The sequence below is a fragment of the Impatiens glandulifera genome, chromosome 8, assembly GCF_907164915.1.
Source record: "Impatiens glandulifera chromosome 8, dImpGla2.1, whole genome shotgun sequence".
NCBI classification, from domain to species: domain Eukaryota; kingdom Viridiplantae; phylum Streptophyta; class Magnoliopsida; order Ericales; family Balsaminaceae; genus Impatiens; species Impatiens glandulifera.
Window position 1 is genome coordinate 3,813,149 of NC_061869.1, and position 18,817 is coordinate 3,831,965.

General features: G+C 31.1%; 4 protein-coding genes across 4 annotated transcripts; 2 read left to right on the forward strand and 2 right to left on the reverse strand.

The window, feature by feature from the left end:
- Nucleotides 1–684: 684 nt before the first annotated feature.
- LOC124911867 (cell division protein FtsZ homolog 2-1, chloroplastic-like) lies at nucleotides 685–5,455 on the forward strand. The gene is made up of 8 exons (XM_047452398.1): nucleotides 685–787; nucleotides 1,054–1,694; nucleotides 2,403–2,702; nucleotides 3,373–3,463; nucleotides 4,011–4,135; nucleotides 4,257–4,349; nucleotides 4,858–4,923; nucleotides 5,002–5,455. Exons 2-8 carry the CDS (start codon nucleotides 1,107–1,109, stop codon nucleotides 5,110–5,112), a joined length of 1,374 nt encoding a protein of 457 aa, XP_047308354.1. The 5' UTR covers nucleotides 685–787; nucleotides 1,054–1,106; the 3' UTR covers nucleotides 5,113–5,455.
- Nucleotides 5,456–10,994: 5,539 nt separating this feature from the next.
- On the reverse strand, nucleotides 10,995–11,625 carry LOC124912438. The gene has a single exon (XM_047453058.1). The coding sequence runs from the start codon at nucleotides 11,587–11,589 to the stop codon at nucleotides 11,143–11,145; it is 447 nt and encodes a 148-aa protein (XP_047309014.1). The 5' UTR covers nucleotides 11,590–11,625; the 3' UTR covers nucleotides 10,995–11,142.
- Nucleotides 11,626–13,606: 1,981 nt separating this feature from the next.
- On the forward strand, nucleotides 13,607–15,813 carry LOC124912708 (alpha carbonic anhydrase 1, chloroplastic-like). The gene is made up of 6 exons (XM_047453359.1): nucleotides 13,607–13,700; nucleotides 13,779–13,987; nucleotides 14,055–14,158; nucleotides 14,247–14,349; nucleotides 14,605–14,787; nucleotides 15,685–15,813. Exons 1-6 carry the CDS (start codon nucleotides 13,607–13,609, stop codon nucleotides 15,811–15,813), a joined length of 822 nt encoding a protein of 273 aa, XP_047309315.1.
- Nucleotides 15,814–15,930: 117 nt separating this feature from the next.
- On the reverse strand, nucleotides 15,931–18,200 carry LOC124912170 (replication protein A 14 kDa subunit B-like). The gene is made up of 3 exons (XM_047452732.1): nucleotides 18,050–18,200; nucleotides 16,163–16,427; nucleotides 15,931–16,084 (listed from the first exon to the last, which is right to left on the reverse strand). Exons 2-3 carry the CDS (start codon nucleotides 16,422–16,424, stop codon nucleotides 16,020–16,022), a joined length of 327 nt encoding a protein of 108 aa, XP_047308688.1. The 5' UTR covers nucleotides 16,425–16,427; nucleotides 18,050–18,200; the 3' UTR covers nucleotides 15,931–16,019.
- Between the last annotated feature and the right edge of the window lie 617 nt (nucleotides 18,201–18,817).

An 18,817-nucleotide genomic window follows, 5' to 3' on the forward strand; every position in this document is an offset into this window, starting at 1 on the left:
ATTACTCATTTTGTAATTGAGACAATATAAATAATGGCGGAATAATGAGAAATTCCTTATCGGATTATTTTTATTTTTCTCAATTTCTCCATCTTTTATCTTTTGTTCCACTCTTAAATCTTCAACCTCGTTTTATCAAATTCATCGAAATAGCATCAATTTCTTCATAAGGACTTGTACAATCGAGTGAGTGTATTTTGACAACCCTATAATTTACTTGTTGAAGAATTTTCAACAAGATCTGAAAACTCAATCTCAATATAAAAAAAAATAATTAATTTTATCATAATTTATGTAAAAATTTGATAAGTATCTAATATACTTTTTTTACTGGTTGGATTTAGTTATTTAAATAACTCAATAAAAAAATATAATCACGTCAATCAATTTATTAACTAAAATATAAAAATATTTTGTATTTTAAATTATTATATATTAATACGATTTTAATTTATTTTAAAAAACCATTTTTTTTTTAAAAAATCCAATCCCCCAAAAGACTTTAATATATAAATTTCATAAAAACCAATAATTGTAATTAGATTATTGCTAACTTACTACCAAATATTTATTTTGATTAATTAGAAATAAATAAAAAGGAAACTTAGGTTGAAAAATAAGAAAAAAGTTAAAATAAAATAAAAGATGAACATATAAAGCATTTTTCAGCAGTGTTGATTGTTTGACTGCGAATATCATTCATTGTTGTTCAGTGAGAGAGTGAAGAACAGTAAACATCGCCCAAACGCATATCAATCCAGAACCTGAAATCGGATCATTTGCACAGGTATAATCTCTTTGTAAGCTCAAGCATTCAGATGAATCTGTTCATGATGTTACTTTGTTAAAATGCACTTTTCAATGTTTCTAGGGTCCGAATTCTCTCTGTTTCGATTTAAGTTTTGCGAAATCGTCATTGAAACCTCGATTTCATCGACGAACTGGTCTGCTATTTAACTGCATTCGTCTTGCATGTATAGGCGTCACTTTTGTATCTCGTGCTAGAATCTTCAATTTCTATATGTTAATTCTTCATTTTTGATTGATTATCAGCTGCTCTGAAACAACTTGTTGCTTAAATCGGCATTTGGTTGAGCTGAAATACAATGTCAATCTTTCCATCAGTTCACATTACACCTATGGAGAATCGAGCTCCTACATGTTTATTATCTCACTTTGGAAGAGTTGGTAACCTGAAGGTTCTTCCATTTTCGCGACATTTTAAATGTTCAGCTAATAATTCTCATAGAATCAATCAATACTATAGTAAAGATCCTTTTCCAGATTTACGTCCTGAGGTATTTATGTTTAAAGGTGAGGGTGGTAGCAAAGTAGTTAAACCTAATAAAGACAGTTCCAGTGGAAGTATAACCGAGAATTTGATAGATTCGTTGGATCTTCATAAATATAATGGAGCTAAAATCAAAGTCATTGGTGTCGGAGGTGGTGGGTCGAATGCTGTCAATAGAATGATAGAAAGTAAAATGAAAGGTGTGGAGTTTTGGATAGTAAACACTGATGCTCAAGCGATACGAATATCTCCTGCGTTTCCTGAGTACAGATTACAGATTGGCCAAGAGCTAACCAGAGGACTTGGTGCTGGTGGAAACCCTGATATTGGTATGAATGCTGCTAACGAAAGCAAAGAAACGATACAAAGAGCTGTTTCCAATGCAGACATGGTCTTTGTAACGGTAATTTCTAGTCTTTTGAACTTTAGTTTTTTAATGGATGAAATCTTCATTATTATTATTTTTTCGAGAAAAGGAACGTCCTTTACTAGATTAGCAATGCCAAACTTTTCTCTTTTTCTTTGAAAGAAGGTCAACTTTTCATTAATTAAATATGAGTTGGATGAACTCAAGTGGTGTTCATGCTACATGAGTACAGCTGAATTGAAATTACAACCAGAAAAACAAATATAGAAGTGTTTATATTTCTAAACCCCCTTTTTTCTAAGCAATGACAAACTTTTCCGAAACACATGAATATAAAACTATTACTTCTAGTTACATCCACAAAGACTTTGTACTTAGCACTTTTCTTCTTCATTCTTCAAATTAACCAGTTCATCATCATATTTGAAGGATCAATACCCCATTCCTTTCATAGTAACTCATAGATTCCATTTCGAACAATTGCATATTATTGTACCTTTTTCTAATTGTTGTTATTGTTTTTATTTGTACTCCCAAAGATTCTTGTATTTCTTTCCTTCCAAGTTTCATTAACTTACACTTATATAGGTTTGAAAAGAAATATTGCCCTTAGTTCTCATCCATCCATCCATCCATTCCTTGATATTGTTCATTCCTTAGGAGCACCATTAAATATTTATTTTTATTATTATTATTATTATTTGGCTTCTCTTTTTATTGAGATTTTGAAATTGAGATATGCAGGCTGGGATGGGAGGAGGAACAGGAACAGGTGGGGCTCCAGTTATTGCAGGCATTGCCAAATCTATGGGCATTTTGACTGTTGGCATCGTGACAACTCCATTCTCCTTTGAGGGAAGAAGGAGAACCGTACAAGCTCAAGAAGGGATTGCAGCTTTGAGAGACAATGTGGATACACTGATTGTCATCCCAAACGACAAGCTGTTGACTGCGGTTTCCCCTTCAACCCCAGTAACTGAAGCATTTAACCTGGCAGATGATATTCTACGACAAGGCGTTCGTGGAATCTCCGACATAATTACAGTATGTATGAAATGATGTTCACTAAGCTTCTGAAAGGATTGGTTGGTATAATCTACTTAGTTTGTTCTCACTCAACCCTCAAAGATATACATACATGATTTTGGCCCCATTTGGAAATACTTGGATACAAAACGTATTTGGATTAGGTTATGTTTGAAAACTAAACTTAGTAAGAGACAAATACATAAATTAATTGGGTGTTTCTCGTCTGGATCTGGATACAAAAACAAAAATTATTAGTGTTTCCAAATGGGGCTAATAGAGAGATCTAAGCTTATCTGCTAATTAGGATAGATCTAAGTTTACTAGTTAAGATAAAATCCTAAGGAGTGGATAGAACTTGGAAGATAAAGCACTTGGGGATAATTGTCCATTTGTTGTTGTTGTGTATGAGGTCTGGTTTGTAAGAAGCAACGGATTTTAGAACTATTAAGGGATGAAGAAAAAAATTAAATTTGGACTAAGGTTGTCCTCTATTGTAAGGTTAAAAGTAAAAGCTAAGGTAAATTTCAGTATTGGTTGCTTTTTAAGGGAGGAGATATATAGATATCTTCTTGCTGGTTGTAGGATTTTCCTTTTTAAGTTTCAGAGAAACTTTAAAGTGATTTTGTTCACTTTTCAGATTCTTTATTTACTTGTTGTTTTTCTCATCACATGTTTTAAACTGCAGATCCCTGGATTGGTGAATGTGGACTTTGCTGATGTGCGAGCTATCATGGCAAATGCAGGCTCATCATTGATGGGCATAGGATCTGCAACAGGTTGGTGCAAGAAAAAAAGACTTTATTCAGTTTTGACATCGAAGGATTGCGATAGAGTTTGATTATTAGTGCAAGAAGTAGATGAAAACTGAAAAGGCAAGAACATTAAGAAGGGATAATAGACTTATTTCAAACAACAGTTGTTAAATAAACTTAATTTAAATAAGCACTTGTTCTGAAAAACAACTGAATGCTTCTCGCATTCACAACAATTTTCTCTTTAATGAAAAGCTTACCCTTTATTAAAATAAAAACTTGTTATGAAAAACAACATATTGTATCTTTATGAAAAAAATAGAAACTACCACAGTACAAAAAAACTATGATTCAAATCTTATTTTCTTTATCTTTAGTATTTCACGACATTAATTCTACACTTTATCAGATCAATTTAAGTCAAATACTTAATTTACATATTTTCATTTGATTTATTGAACATTTATTTTTAGATATTTTACTCACTCAGCACTTAAAATTCTGTAACCCTAGAATTCCATTTTGTTATATTTATATTTCTATTTGTTTATTAACTGGCTTCTCTTTACAGGGAAGAACCGTGCAAGAGATGCTGCATTAAGTGCTATACAGTCACCATTGTTGGATATAGGTATAGAGAGGGCAACAGGAATTGTGTGGAATATAACTGGAGGCAATGATTTAACTTTGTTTGAGGTCTCTCTTTCACTCTTTTTTTTGCTTCATTTAGTTATATACATTTTATTCTTTAATTGATAAAAGAGTTTATGATTTAAACAACTAATCATGTTTCTTGTTCAATATTTCTTTTTTGGAGGTGAATGCTGCAGCAGAGGTTATCTATGATCTTGTAGATCCTAGTGCTAACTTGATATTTGGAGCAGTCATAGATCCAACATTATCTGGTCAAGTAAGTTAACTTATCTTCTTTTTCAAACAACTTGAATTCTTTATGTATGATGATATAAACTCATATGGCTGTCATTATTATTACGTTTTTTTCTTTCTAAATTTGTAGTTGTGGCTCAATCCCAATGAGAACCCACATCAATTTATATTCAGAAACTAATTTATTTTCGTTTGGTAAAAATAATGTGACTGGATGGTTGTACTTGTGTATATCCCTAATGAGAAACAAATATCCATTTCACCAGCAAACATTGATCTCATCCAACTGCAATTATTTTTTATTTGTCAGAATCACGATCTCATCAAAGAATTACCAAAGTCATATTGAAATGGTTATTACTTTTGTTTGGTATAAGTTTGTTTCTTGATCATGATCAAGATTATAGTGTGATTATTTTCTTCATTTGGTATATAGCTCATTTTATAGATCATGATCCAAAACATGAGTTTTTTCACCTGTCATTGCACAATCTGATTCCAGGGTTGCTTCTATCTCACTCAAATTGCAGGTTAGCATAACTCTGATCGCGACTGGATTTAAACGACAAGAAGAAACAGAAAGGAGGCCTGCTCAGGTACATATTGAATTTCTTCAACTTTGACATGTCTGGTTATTGGTATATGATAATGAGTTGATCAACTTTGAAGAACAGGCAAATCAAATAGACATGGGAAGACCTTCCATGTATGGTGAAGGTGGTATTTCTGTAGAGATTCCAGAGTTCTTGAGGAAGAAAGGGAAGTCTCGATATCCAAGAGTTTGAATTTTTCATTAAGAGTGTCTTAGTATTCATCATCATCATATGATTTTCTGTTCTGTTCTGTCTGTCCACTTGGACTGTTTGTTGTTAGGGAATTAGTTCAGGCAATTATATAAGTTTCTATATCTTAAGAGCAAAGTGATGATAAAAGAAATCATCCTGATAAAAAAAAAGTGCATGTGTTTTTGGGGAAGAGTTTTATGGGATTATCAAGACATTAGCGTCGTTAGAGCCCCGTTTGGATTGATTGATAGGTTGTAGGTGTTTGAATCTTTTACAATTGTCAACATTGAGATTCTAGAAACATGATTTGATGAAAATAAGATATTTATATGGGTTATTATGATGCAACTGTTCTTTAAGTCAATGCAAGAATAGGGGACAATATATTTCCTGTCTCCCATTGCTCCAATTCTTAACTTCCCAGTTTTGATATCGAGTGGGAATGTTGTAAGATGTATCATCCTTGTAATTGTCGGATTGGGTATAACTTTTTGTGCAATTTGTATGGTCTCCTTTTTTAGGGTTAGTTTGATTTGGCTTATAAGTGCGAATAAGCATCGAACCTAAAGTTGCTACAATAGTTTGAGAGAATAAACTGAATACTATCATATCTGAATGTTTAACAAATCAGATGTGACTAATCTTCTCTTCTATCCTAGTGTTGATATCATCAGCCTCTTTGAACTCTTGAGTTCGAGACAGAAAGACAGTAATTAAATTGTGGTTGAGTGTACATGCGGGTTGCACTTAAAGAAAAAAACGAAATTCCAGCGTTCTAACTAAAATAAATAAATCAAGTTAATATGCATAAATTTTAAGATTTGATTGAAAAAACAAAATAAATAATTGATCAAGTGGTCAGCTTTATTTATAGTTGTAAGAAAAAAAAAAGATCTGACAAAATTGGTCCCATACTAAATGAAAGTCTCCATCTATCATAAATGTGTGCAAACTCATAAATCTGCCCTCAAAGTATTGGAAAATTTTGAAATCCACCCTTAAATACTGACATTTTATATAGCCTCTTCTATACTATTAAATTTTTTTTTTTTCTAGAACGCTGGATTCTGATTCTCCTTTGGAGTGCGATTAATCTTCGCAGGTTAAGCACATAACCCGCAAACACGCTTACTCATTTAATCCGATGGAAAAATTTACTTTTAATAGTTTTTCAAGAAAGATTATTTTCTCTACAGGCGTTTGTCTACAGGAAAGTCTCAAGTTGTTTAAGTACGGTTCAAAGTTTAAGGCATGTATGATTAAACAATGTAAGTTCTAACCCCTAATTGCACTAAATACCTTTCAAAGGGATAAAAGATTAAAAGTCCTGTAATTTGAGAGTGGATTTGTGATTTAACTATTCCTCAAAGGCATATATGCATGTATGTGACCTATAACTATCCATTGAAGGTCAATAATATAATATCCCCACCTTTCTCTGTCCTCCATTCATACTCAAATATACTACCCCACTTACTCTCCATCAAATTGCCCTATAAATCAACGTCAATCTCAATACCTTCCAAACTTAATCCAATCTTTTTACAAATATATATAAATTTTCATTATGTATTAATATATATTTTGTATTTGTTAAAAAAAAAATATGACTTGAGATTTTGTTAGGACATCTTCTTTCAACCCTCACAATTTAAAGCTTCTTATTTTTAAATTATATTTAACAATATGTTGTCTTAACGGCTTTAAACGCCGTTAACTTATTATCTACGCAACATTTATAAATAAATAAATAAAAGATCTCAAGTCACTAATTTAACTGCCGAATTTTAATGAATCGAGAGTTTTAACTACCGATTCTGAAATTACGTAGTCAAAATTCTCGATTTACTGAAATTATAGTTAAATTAGTAACATTTGATTTGTTGTTTTTTATAACTTTAACTAAATGGTAATGTTTTTCAAAATTATAATCTTGAAAATAAGACATAAACTTTCAATTCAACCTTTCTTTCAAAAAATTTTTTTATGAGAAGAGATATAAAAAATTTGTAAGAAAATATTAAAAGAATGATGTGTCACCGTATCACTGACTAGAAAAAGATAAAAGTCTAAAATGAGATAAAAAATTTATTATTTTTTAGACTAATAAATTGTGTTAGTAATTTTCTCCAAAATTTACTCTCAAATTTCTTACTGTAATCATTTTATTTTCTTAATTTGATTGATTTGAAATTAGAATTTTAAGTTGTATTTTTCTTTTTTCTCTTATCTATGACTAAAATAATATACCTGTACGAAGTATCATCATGACCCAAATAGACCTAAACCACAGAAATATATGGAATATAATCTCCATTTTTATAGTCACTTGCCATAGAAAGAAGAAGGAATCATTTGAAAAGGGCTGACATCAATTTCATTCTTTTCCAAAAGCTTATAATAACACACACACACATACACACACAAGCAATTTCATCATCTTCTTCTCTCCATCCATCTTCTTTCTATGGAAGAAGAAACCCCCATTTCCTTTAAACCTGATCTAATTCAAACCCACCAACAAGATCCCAAAAAAGAAGCTCAATTAGAATCCATCAATGGAAGAAATCATGATGAAGAAGAAGAAGAGCAAATAAGAACAGAGGAGGAGAGAGGAAGTGGGAGAGAGAAACTAAAGAGGTATCGGGTAGAGATGGCGGGTCGGGTATGGATACCAGATATATGGGGTCAAGAAGAGTTTATGAAAGATTGGATAGATTGTACCGGGTTTGATTCAGGATTAGTGAGAAGTAATATTATGTCTGCTAGAACAGCTTTGATTGAACAAGAAGGATCAAGATCTAGATCAGGTGTAATTAATTAATTAATTAATTTGCTATTACTTGCATGTACTTTGTTTCTAATTTCTATTTTTAAGTTGTTTTTGTAAAAATTATAATAATTTTGTCTTTATTATTTGATAATAAAAACTATCATTATCATTTTGATGTGTACATAGCCTAAATTCATATTCCAAATTCATATTTGGAGAAATTAGTTTAGAATAATAATTTTTTTTTCTTTTTTTAAGAAAGTTAACACCACTTAAATTCATACTTCAAGTAGTTAGATTTTTTGGACTACACTTTTGATGTTCTTTTAGTTAATAATATATGATTTTTAAGTGTAAACTTTAAAGTGTTGAACAGTCAAATTGAAACTTTTTATATGGATAAATTAGAACTTCGATAAAACTTTACCATTTAGGTTTTTATGGTTAAAATTATACAAAAACGAGATTTAATTAATTTTGATATTATTTAAATAAAATTAACTTAAAAATAACATTATAACAATTTTACATAAAATTTATTAATAAATAGAGATAAAAATATAAAGTTGATAAATCAATAAAATTTATATAATTTTAATTAATACATTTAAAATTGTCATACGGTTAGATTGGATTAGGCTTTTTTTTATTATTATTGAGAGTCAATAATTTCAGACAACTTCTTTCAAAATTACTCACCCCAGCACATCTCATTATGTTTCTCCCAAACCTTCCACGAGTAGAAGAACATGCATCCTTACCCCCAACAGCTCTTATTCTGTCAAGAGCGCCACGAGTAGAAAAAAAATGATGATTACTTTCAAATGACTCCAGCATCAATAGATCCCATGATGATGATGAGCCTCAAATGACTCAAACAGCAACAACTCCCCATGATAGATGTAAATTTGATCAACTGATTAAAGAGTTAAATGAACTAAAAACTGAAAAAGAACTGAAATAAATCTCATAAAAGAGATGTTAAACCAACTAGAAGAACAGTTTGGTATATTATCAGCCACACTAGGGGAGAAACAGAGAAGGAGAAGATTGAATGAGGAATATGTGGATGTGCTTGTGGAGAAAAAGAATGTGAATGAGGAAGACAATGATGAGGAAGATTTGAAGAATGTGAATGTGTTGATTGAGGATCTGGTGAATGATAATATTAAGGTATGTCTAATTCGAACATTGGGTTTAATTCGAGAATTTGGTCTTTTTTTTAGGACGGGCTTGTGGAGAAGAAGAATGAGGATGTGCTGGTGCAGAAGGAAGACAAGCAGAAGAATGAGGTATGTCTAATTCTAGCATTTTGTCTAATTCAAACATTTTGTCTAATTCAAGCATTTTGTCTTTTTTTAGGTTGTGGTGGATAAGCTGAATGAAAAAACACTGATATAATACTAGTGATTGAAGAACATTTGATAAGCAACATCATATACACACATATAAACCCTAAAAGTTAAGTATTATACATCAATATTTATCAATATAAACCAACAGAATAATGAGAACATTACAAATTAAACATAAACCCTAACCCTAAACTCACCTGAATATATGATCGAAGAGATGGACGACGAACGATGATGAGAGTTGATCAATGATGTTGAACAAAGTTGGAACGAAGTTGGATGATGATGAGAGTTGTAAATACGAAGTTGGAAGTTGGAGAGTCGTGAATGGAAAGTGAGAGAGTCGCGTGAAAAGAAAGAGTTTTTTTAAAATGAGGGGGCAAATAAACTATTTATACGATGAAAAACGCGAAATATCATTAACTCGAAACGTGCGAATGGAATTTCGCGTTTTTTCATTAACTCGAAATATCATTCTCTCATTTTCAACTATATCGCGTGAGTTCAAAAACGCAATTTAGATGAAAGTGAGAGAGTGGTATTTTGCGTAAATGAGCGGTAAAGTGGCCGCGCAAGAGACAATACGGACATTTTGTAGTACGAAAATGCTCTTTTTGCAAAATTTATCTGGTGAGGTCCTTTTTTGAATTTAGACATTTTATGAGGACCATTTCATCAAATTTCCTAAATAAATTATATCAAAATCTTATATTCAACGAATAATACTTTCATTTCAAATTTGATCCTATATGGATTTGATGTTGCAACGAATTCTATTTGAATGTTTAACCGCCAATTCATATATTATAGAAAAAGCCAGATATAGATCGATAATGATTCAAATCAAATATGTGTTTGCGGAAAAGAGCTCTCGAAGCAACCGATTTCAGCTATCAATCCTCCATGCGTAAATTGGTGGTTCGGCAGTCCTTTTCTTCAATGATGATCATTTGAATATCCTTCGCCTTCGGTTTTCGATCTGGCGGGAAACTTTTCACAGGACCTCGTTATCTAATCATAAGATCTGGCGTTTCGTTTTCGTCCTTTCATTGATGATATTCACAACTCACTTGCTTGAGAATTATCCGGAGTTTTCATCTTCCGTTCATTACACTGCTGTTTCTGTTTTATTTGGTAAAACTTATCCGTTAGGGCATAGTGAAGTAAAATTTGGATCAACAATTCCTTGTTCCAGCCTGCTTACCAATTTTGGATCAACAATTCAGCAGCAGCTGATTACTCGCATAAGGTGATTATACTAATGCAGGTATGAATTAAAATGCAATGTATGTTTTTCACTTGCATCAAAAGTATGCTGCTATGTTGAATCTCCTTTAACAGGATAAATGAATCTTACTAATGGATTCAGTATGATTCATTTATCCATCTCATTACTAATTTAGCTACTACTGTTGGTGTTTTTGAACAAGGATTGTTCCAGTCTGCTTACCAATTTTGGATCAACAATTCAGCAGCTTATTGGTGGTGATTATACTGATGCAGCTAATGAATTCAAATGCAATGTATGTCTTTCGCTTGAGTCAAAACTATGCTGCTATGTTGAATCTCTCCTTTAACAGGATAAATGAATCTTACTGATGGATCATAACTCATAAGTGAATTGTGTTTAGTGGCTTGACTTTTTAGCATCTGTTCTGTTTTACCAGGATTTGTTACTGATTATTAAGTTAGTCATAGGGAGTTAACATTATGAGATGCTCTGAAGAATGACAGTGATTTTAGCATTATGTATTCTATCTATTAAAGCATTACAATATCTATCATAGCTGACTCTATGGCCAAATACAATTCTATAAGATGATACTTTATGATATTCCTATAGCTAAATATGTTACTACTGTCGGCCATACATAAAATTTCGTGACTCAACTGTGTATTAATCTATGTTAATATTGTAGAAACATGAAGTTCATTCAGGTTTACTTTCTGTTGGTGTTTCCTCTGTTCTTGATCATGAGAAAGCATGTCATCTACTGAAACTCCTCCTCTTAACATGATCTCCAGTTCTTGTTTGGTGATAACTAGCTTAATCCTGACAACTCCACCTTCTTGGCATGTTTCCACCTCAGGAACTGCAAATCTAACCTTTTTCTTTTCTCGCCGTTGCTCTGACAGCTTTGGAAGAGGTAATAGGTAGTAAAGGTGATTGCTAACCATGACAGCATCCGGCTGTAGATGCCGGATGACTGGAAGTCTGTCAGATATTGCATGACCAGCAAAATCTGATAATACTTCATGGACTTTAATTGGTGCCTTGTATTCAAGTACTTTTCCATCTGTTTTCATAACCTTGATTACTTTCTCTTGAGTGACTAAACAATTTCCCATGATTTTGCTTCTTTGCTCTCTTTTCTTCAACGTTTGTATATGTTAAATTGTGCTGGAAAAGATTTATTATCTTGTATTTATAGGAAACAATTCTCTGGAAACTTCCCCTTTTCATTGGTTAATATTATAAAAAAGGAGTTATTGCCATTTTGGACCCCACACTACTGATTTTGTTGGAAAAGTAAGCAAAGGGTTGGAATAATTTTCATCTCCACTCCATGAAATATCATTATGGTTAGGATTGCTTTTTGCAACACAAATGATTATTGTCTCAATTGTATGGATTGGATTGATGAAGGATAGCTAACATGAAATTTATTTTTTTAATCTTGTGAAGGAAGGTAGCACGATCCCCAAATTGAATCAGGAGATTGAAACGGAGACTTTTGATCTCTTAGGTAAGACTCTTTCTACTTTAGCTAGTATAATGAGTTGTTTAACATGGAGTTTATTACCTTCTCAAGAGGAAAATATTACTCAACATACTCACCCATGATAGTTCAAGCAGTAAAAGTCACTTTGATTGAGATATTGTTTAAGCCTCTTACTGAGGAAAAACAATGGTATCAAAGTAAAAAGAAAGAAAAAGATTACTCAACATTAACTTCTTAGTGGTGAATTGACTTTCAATTGAAATCACTGTTACAACAAAGTGCACTTTAGAACTATTAGTTAGCTTCAGTGGAACTAGCTTGTAATAGTGGTTGACCACAAAGTGGAGAGGTTTACCACTTATTTACAACAGTTACACTGCTGAAAGTCTTCCCATGTGCTTGGTCAATTGTTAGTGCACATAATTGATGGGCTTTATATTCCTTTCCTTAAAATGTTTTGACCAAATTAATAAATTAAGATTGCTACACCTATTTTTTAGTGCTGTTTTGACCCTTTTTTTAAGCAAAGATGAATATCTAATAATTCTCAGTTGTTAAGAGTTAAGCATTTGTATGATTGTATATTAATGTAAATATCTCTTAGCTCCAAGGGCGGATCTATGTTAGAGTCCACCCCCAAAAGAATAACTTTTCTTTTACGATAAAAATGTGACATAAGCCTCTAAATTCTTGACTTTTTAATTTAATTTATTATTTATTTCGTTAATTTATTAAAAAATGATAAAATGTACGTTTATTCACTCATTTTATTCATAATTCTTTTTTTACGTACTTTTTTTTAACCCATCTCAACTCAAATTTATGAATCCGTTGATGATTAGGTGTTGATGACTAGGTAAACATCTTTTTGGCAGAACCTTTTTGACCGATATTTTTTTTTTTCCAATGACTGTGACAGTTAATTAATGGGAGCAGATAATGGAGGCAATATTTATTTTTTACTGCAACCGACTTTGAGATATGGTTGGCTGAGTGGTGAATGATATTGTCATCAACACGCATATTTAAGGTATGTTTTTGTGTTCACATACTTTTTTGCTAGTGGATGAAGATTTTTTTGTTTTTTTTGTTCTTTTGTATGATTTTCTTTTTGCTCCAAATTTTTTAATGATTAAATTCCATGGATATCTCATATTATTGCCAACCTAACTAAATACTAATGGGATGGTGCCTATAATTTGTAAATGGGTATCTTTCTTGTTCTTATCACATTTGGGAAAATTAGTATTTTGAAGACTTATTTAGTTCAGTGTTATAAGTTTAAGCTTAAGAAATCATAACCAGACAATTTTCAATAATAAAAAATAAATGGTCTTGAAGACCTCAAGCATGGAGTCACAAAATTATTTAAAATCTTGTTTAGTGTAATTCATTTGATCTTTATGATATTGAGATGAGTAACCAATTAACTAACCAATTTATTTATAGAGAAATTAGTGGTTAATCTCTTCCCACCTTCATTTAGGTGTGCAAAATTAACCTGTGGTAAGGAAAGAAAATAGATGACTGCAGAAAACTCCCATCTCATTAATTATCCTCCTCTAGTTCTAAATTTTCCTTTATACCCAATGCCTTGTTTTTCATAATCAAGTTTGGGAATTTTGTGAAATTTCATCTTAACAATGGCTTTCCCGATCCAATTCCAATTTCAGTTTCAGTTATTCCTTTTCGCCACTTTATCGATTATTGTTCATGGCCATGGCATGTCCGAGGAGGGTATATTAATATATGTTTACTAACAAATTGTTTTGCTAATTATGATCATCATGGTTATATTTGAAAATATTTATCCAGGTTTAGGATTCTCATACACGGCCGAAAAAAATGGCCCTGAAAAATGGGGAAGCATAAGCGATGATTATTCCACATGTCAATCCGGAGAATCGCAATCCCCAATAGACATCATTGTCAAAGAAACAACAGAAAACAAGAATTTGAAAACACTGACAAGGAAGTATAAGGCTGTTGAAGCTACATTCATCAATCACAAATACATGCTTGAGGTTTGTTTGTTTATTAATTTTCAATTAAATTAAAAGAGTAATTTGAAGTTGTTTAACCTGCATGCAGTTGCATTTGGGTAATGCTGGAGGATTTAACTTTGATGGGAAAGATTACACATTGAAGCAAATTCATTGGCACACCCCTTCCGAGCATACCATTGATGGACAACAGTAATATCTCGATCTTTATCGCGTTCAATTACACTATTTGAGACGACAAAAATCTCGATTATTTATGGTGAGTTTTGTTTAAATGTAGATATGATGCAGAGGGTCATCTTGTTCATGTAGCTTCAGATGGTAGTAAGGCAGTTATTGCAATACTTTACCAGATTGGGAATGCTGATCCCATCATTGCTAAGGTATTTATTTAATGAGTAACGATAAAGAGCGGAAAGTTGGTGTAATGAATAGTGTCGAGAATGATGTGAGAACACGTGATTGAACTTAATTTAATAGGAGGAAAAAATTTCATTTTTCAAGTTCAATCATTGTTATATCATTTTTCGACAACATTTATGACACCACGTTCCCAATCTCTATCATTAGTCTTATTTAATTGATATCGAAGATTTTGAAGCATTAATTAATAAAATGAAGTTGATTTCTTAATTCAGTTACAAGGTAAGTTGAAAGAATTGGCAAAGGAAAAATGTGGACCAAATGAGATATCTCATATTCCTGCTGGAAAATTCAACACTCAAAAGTTAGAAAGGAATACTCGCAAGTATTATCATTATGTTGGCTCACTTACTAGTCCTCCTTGCTCTGAGACTCTCAATTGGATCATCCTTGGCAAGGTAACAATATTTTACTTGCAAAATAATACAAATTTATCAGATTTTAGTCTAGAAAATTCAAATTAGTTTGGTTAACTTTATCATTTGAAACTCATTATTATTAAAGTTATACTGAACGACGGTTTCAAATCTCGTTAACATATTATTTACGTGATATTTATAAATAAATCAATGTTACTAATTTAATTACCGAATTTCAACCAAATTAAAAGTTTTAACTATTCTGTAATTTGGTAGTCAAAATTATCCGTTGAAATATTGTAGTTAAATTAGTGACATAAATTTTTTATTTATAAATGCCACGTAGATAATAAGTTAACAGCATTTAAAACCGTTTTGTATAATTTAAATAATGAGGAGTCAAAAAATGTGAGATTAAAAAAAGAGAACTAAAATCTCAATTGGCCGAAAGAGTCCAAATTAGTTTATGTATAAATGTTTTTAATTATATATATAATTAATATTTTTAAAATTATACAAAACGGCTTCAATTTAACAATTTGGCGTAAAAAAATATTTTTAAAAATATTAATTATATATATAATTAAAAACTTTTATACATAAACTATTTTAAAATATATATATATATAATTAAGTATAAAATTAATTAAATAAACTATATTATAAAAAAAATATTTATAAAATTAATTTATTTATTTAAATAAATAATATTTTTTAATTTATAAATAAAATTCTTTTTTTATTTATAAAATCAAAATTATTTATAAATTAATAAAATTATACTATTATATATGTAAAATCATAAATTTTGATTAATTTAAGAACTAAAAATATATACTTCAAAATAGAATTATTAGTATTGTTTGTATAAACAAAGTGAAATAAGTTTGTAATAATATAAATGCATAACAATAACATGAAGAATTGTAATTGCAGGTAAGATCAATTTCAAAAAAACAGGTGGAACTTCTGCAGGACCCACTGGATTCCACGTGTAAGAAAAACAACAGACCGGTCCAACCAATGAATGGACGACAAGTGGCTCTGTACAGTGAATCCCACTAGACACGTCATGAGGAATATCATAGAACAAACATGTAAATATACAAAGGTAGATTTTGTTTTTATAAAGGAAATTATTTATCTTTGAAATGAAAAAAAAAACACTGCCTTGCCTGAATTAATTAATTAGCTATTAAAAACAAACAATAGTATCCATACTGAACAAAAACCAAATAGAAAAAGTTTCATTGGATACATTAATAATTTGATTAGATAAATAAGTGTTTATACTCCCCATTAGCAAGTATAGAGAGCTGGTTGTAGTTGTTGCTATCTGCAAGAAAACAAAATTTTCGATTTATTAGAATTTATCGATATCTATATACCAATTAATAAAAACGAAAGGAAATACCGAAACTGTCGCCAAAATTGGTCCATTTTTCGGCGACAATAGACTGGTTACTGTCTGCGATACCAATGACTTCAACAAAAGTCGTCAATGATCGAGGCGGGGAGCCTTTCACAACCAATTCTCTTCCGTCTGTTGACTTTCCAATAACACTGTTATTACCTCCGTCAACTCGAATAACCTGAATAACTGTCCTAACTTTTCGCCCCATATACATACGCAGAAGCTCGGCGTTTACAAAAACTGCAGGGTTTGAAGTGTCCATTTCCTTCATAGCATTTCAAACAATGGTAATTAGTTTACAAGATATCTGGCAACCTTTGCATATGGATCATGACAAGGAAAAATTACATTTAGAAAATTAATATGAATCGTATTTAGAAAGGGAGATGGAAATACCAAATGAAGGTAAAATTCAAATTATAATTTGAATCATGATCAAGAAAACAATATTTATACCAAATAACGTGAAAAAAACACATCATAATCTGGATAATTATCCTTCTAATTTTAACTCTGCAAATTGATTGTGACAAGATAAAGGTTTTCAAATAGGTTCATGAGAAGAAGATATCAGGCAAATTCATGGTTTCATATTGGAGTTAAGTTAATAAGACATTAGATTTTCAAATTGATTAATGAGAAGATCACATCAGGGAAATTGATGGTTTCATATTGGATCTAGGTTAGATGTTCAAAAAGATTCATGAGAAGAACACATCAGGGAAATTGACGGTTTCATATAGGATCTAGGTAAACAAGATATCAGAAACAGATGGATTAGCTCCTATCTACAAAACAACTATTTGATTCAAGCAATTATTCATTCTAGACTCGATACATTATTGTTAAAACTCATACTGGAATTGTGGATTCTCTACTACCTCAACAACATTCATCAAATTCAAAATTCAGGAGTATAACAAATCTCGAACATCTCCGAGACTATAACTGATTTGAGGAATGCAGAGTGGATAACACAGAAACGGAAACAAGATGTGGCTAAGAAACTCTTCTTTATCTCCATAAACACATCATAATCAAGCAACTAATAATCATGAGGATGTAAAGAAACCGATCGATGCTAGTTTTAAGACCTAAGCAATAATAATCTCAAAAAGAAAGACATAAATATGACTTGCAGCTTTCCATCTCCGTGAATTCATCATATCTTATCGACAAAACTAACAAAACTAGGAGAAGAATCAAATTGAGCAAACTATCTACATAAACACATCATAATCGAGCAACTGATAATCATACAGATGTAAAGAAACCAATCGATGCTAGTTTTAAGACCTAAGCAATAAAAATCTCAAAGACATAAATATGACTTGCAGTTTTCCATCTCCATGAATTCATCAGATCTTATCGACGAAACTAAAAAACTAGGAGAATCATCAAATTGAGCAAACTATCTCCATAAACACATCATAATCGAGCAAGTGATAATCATGCAGATATAAAGAAACCGATCAATGCTAGTTTTAAGACCTAAGCAATAAAAAAACTCAAATGAAAGACATAAATATGGCTTGCCGCTTTCCATCTCCATGAATTCATCAGATCTTATCTACGAAACTAAAAAACTAGGAGCATCATCAAATTGAGCAAACTATCTCCATAAACACATCATAATCGAGAAAGTGATAATCATGCAGATGTAAAGAAACCGATCGGTGCTAGTTTTAAGACCTAAGCAATAAAAATCTCAAAAAGGAAGACATAAATATGACTTGCCGCTTTCCATCTCCATGAATTCATCAGATTTTATCGAGAAAACTAACAGAACTAGGAGGAACATCAAATTGAGAACAAACAGTACTTAAACAAGAAGCAACTATCGATCTACTGCGATAAAAGAGGGAGAGAGTTAAACGAAGCTATTACCGAATCCTTACTCGTTGAAAGAGTGCGTTTATGAATCGAAACTTGAATGATGAAGATGTGAAGGAGAGATTGCAGAGAGTGAAAATGTGAATTCAAACCCTTTTAGTTACTTCTTCTTCTTCGACTCTTTGGATTCAACTGGCGGGAAATATCCAGAAATGGAGGGAAATGAGGCTTTTAGGGTTAGATCATTTGGTGGTCCCTATTTTTAGGAGGGATATAATAGTCTTTCTTTTCTTTTTCCTTATTTTTACGGGTCAAAATCGTTGGATTGGGCTTTTTTTTTTATCTTTGGGTTATTTAAATAAAGAGTTGAATTATATTAGAATGTATTTATATGTATTTATATAATAATAAAATGATAATTTAAAAAAAAAAAATAGATGTTGTTTTAGTTTGAAATCTCAATTGGTCTTCCATAAATAAAAATCACAATTTGACCATTAATAAATTGAGTAATGATTGATAATAGAAACCATAAAAAAAAATAATACATTTTTAAAAATTGTCTATATATTAAGAGAAAATATAATAATTTAAGAATGACATAATAAAATTTCGAAAATTCAAATATATTAAACTAAGAAATTAACACAGAGAATGTATATAACTTAAAATGTAAGAAAATATAATAATATAAGAAAGGCGATTGAATTCTCAAACTGGCCCGCCCCAATGGGCTTTTCGTAACAAATTTCAGAAAAACGTCGTAATAATCGCATTGATACTCTAACAATGATTTGTGGGGAAATTTGACGAAATGACCCT

Coding starts and splice junctions, on each gene's coding strand:
- LOC124911867 (XM_047452398.1), top strand. CDS start 1,107: ATGTCAATCTTTCCATCAGTTCACATTACACCTATGGAGAATCGAGCT. Junction 4,136..4,256: donor ATGATTTAACTTTGTTTGAG/GTCTCTCTTTCA, acceptor TCTTTTTTGGAG/GTGAATGCTGCAGCAGAGGT. Junction 4,924..5,001: donor CAGAAAGGAGGCCTGCTCAG/GTACATATTGAA, acceptor TTTGAAGAACAG/GCAAATCAAATAGACATGGG.
- LOC124912438 (XM_047453058.1), bottom strand. CDS start 11,589: ATGGGAAATTGTTTAGTCACTCAAGAGAAAGTAATCAAGGTTATGAAA.
- LOC124912708 (XM_047453359.1), top strand. CDS start 13,607: ATGGCTTTCCCGATCCAATTCCAATTTCAGTTTCAGTTATTCCTTTTC. Junction 13,701..13,778: donor CCATGGCATGTCCGAGGAGG/GTATATTAATAT, acceptor ATATTTATCCAG/GTTTAGGATTCTCATACACG. Junction 13,988..14,054: donor ATCACAAATACATGCTTGAG/GTTTGTTTGTTT, acceptor ACCTGCATGCAG/TTGCATTTGGGTAATGCTGG.
- LOC124912170 (XM_047452732.1), bottom strand. CDS start 16,424: ATGGACACTTCAAACCCTGCAGTTTTTGTAAACGCCGAGCTTCTGCGT. Junction 16,085..16,162: donor CAATTTTGGCGACAGTTTCG/GTATTTCCTTTC, acceptor GTTTTCTTGCAG/ATAGCAACAACTACAACCAG.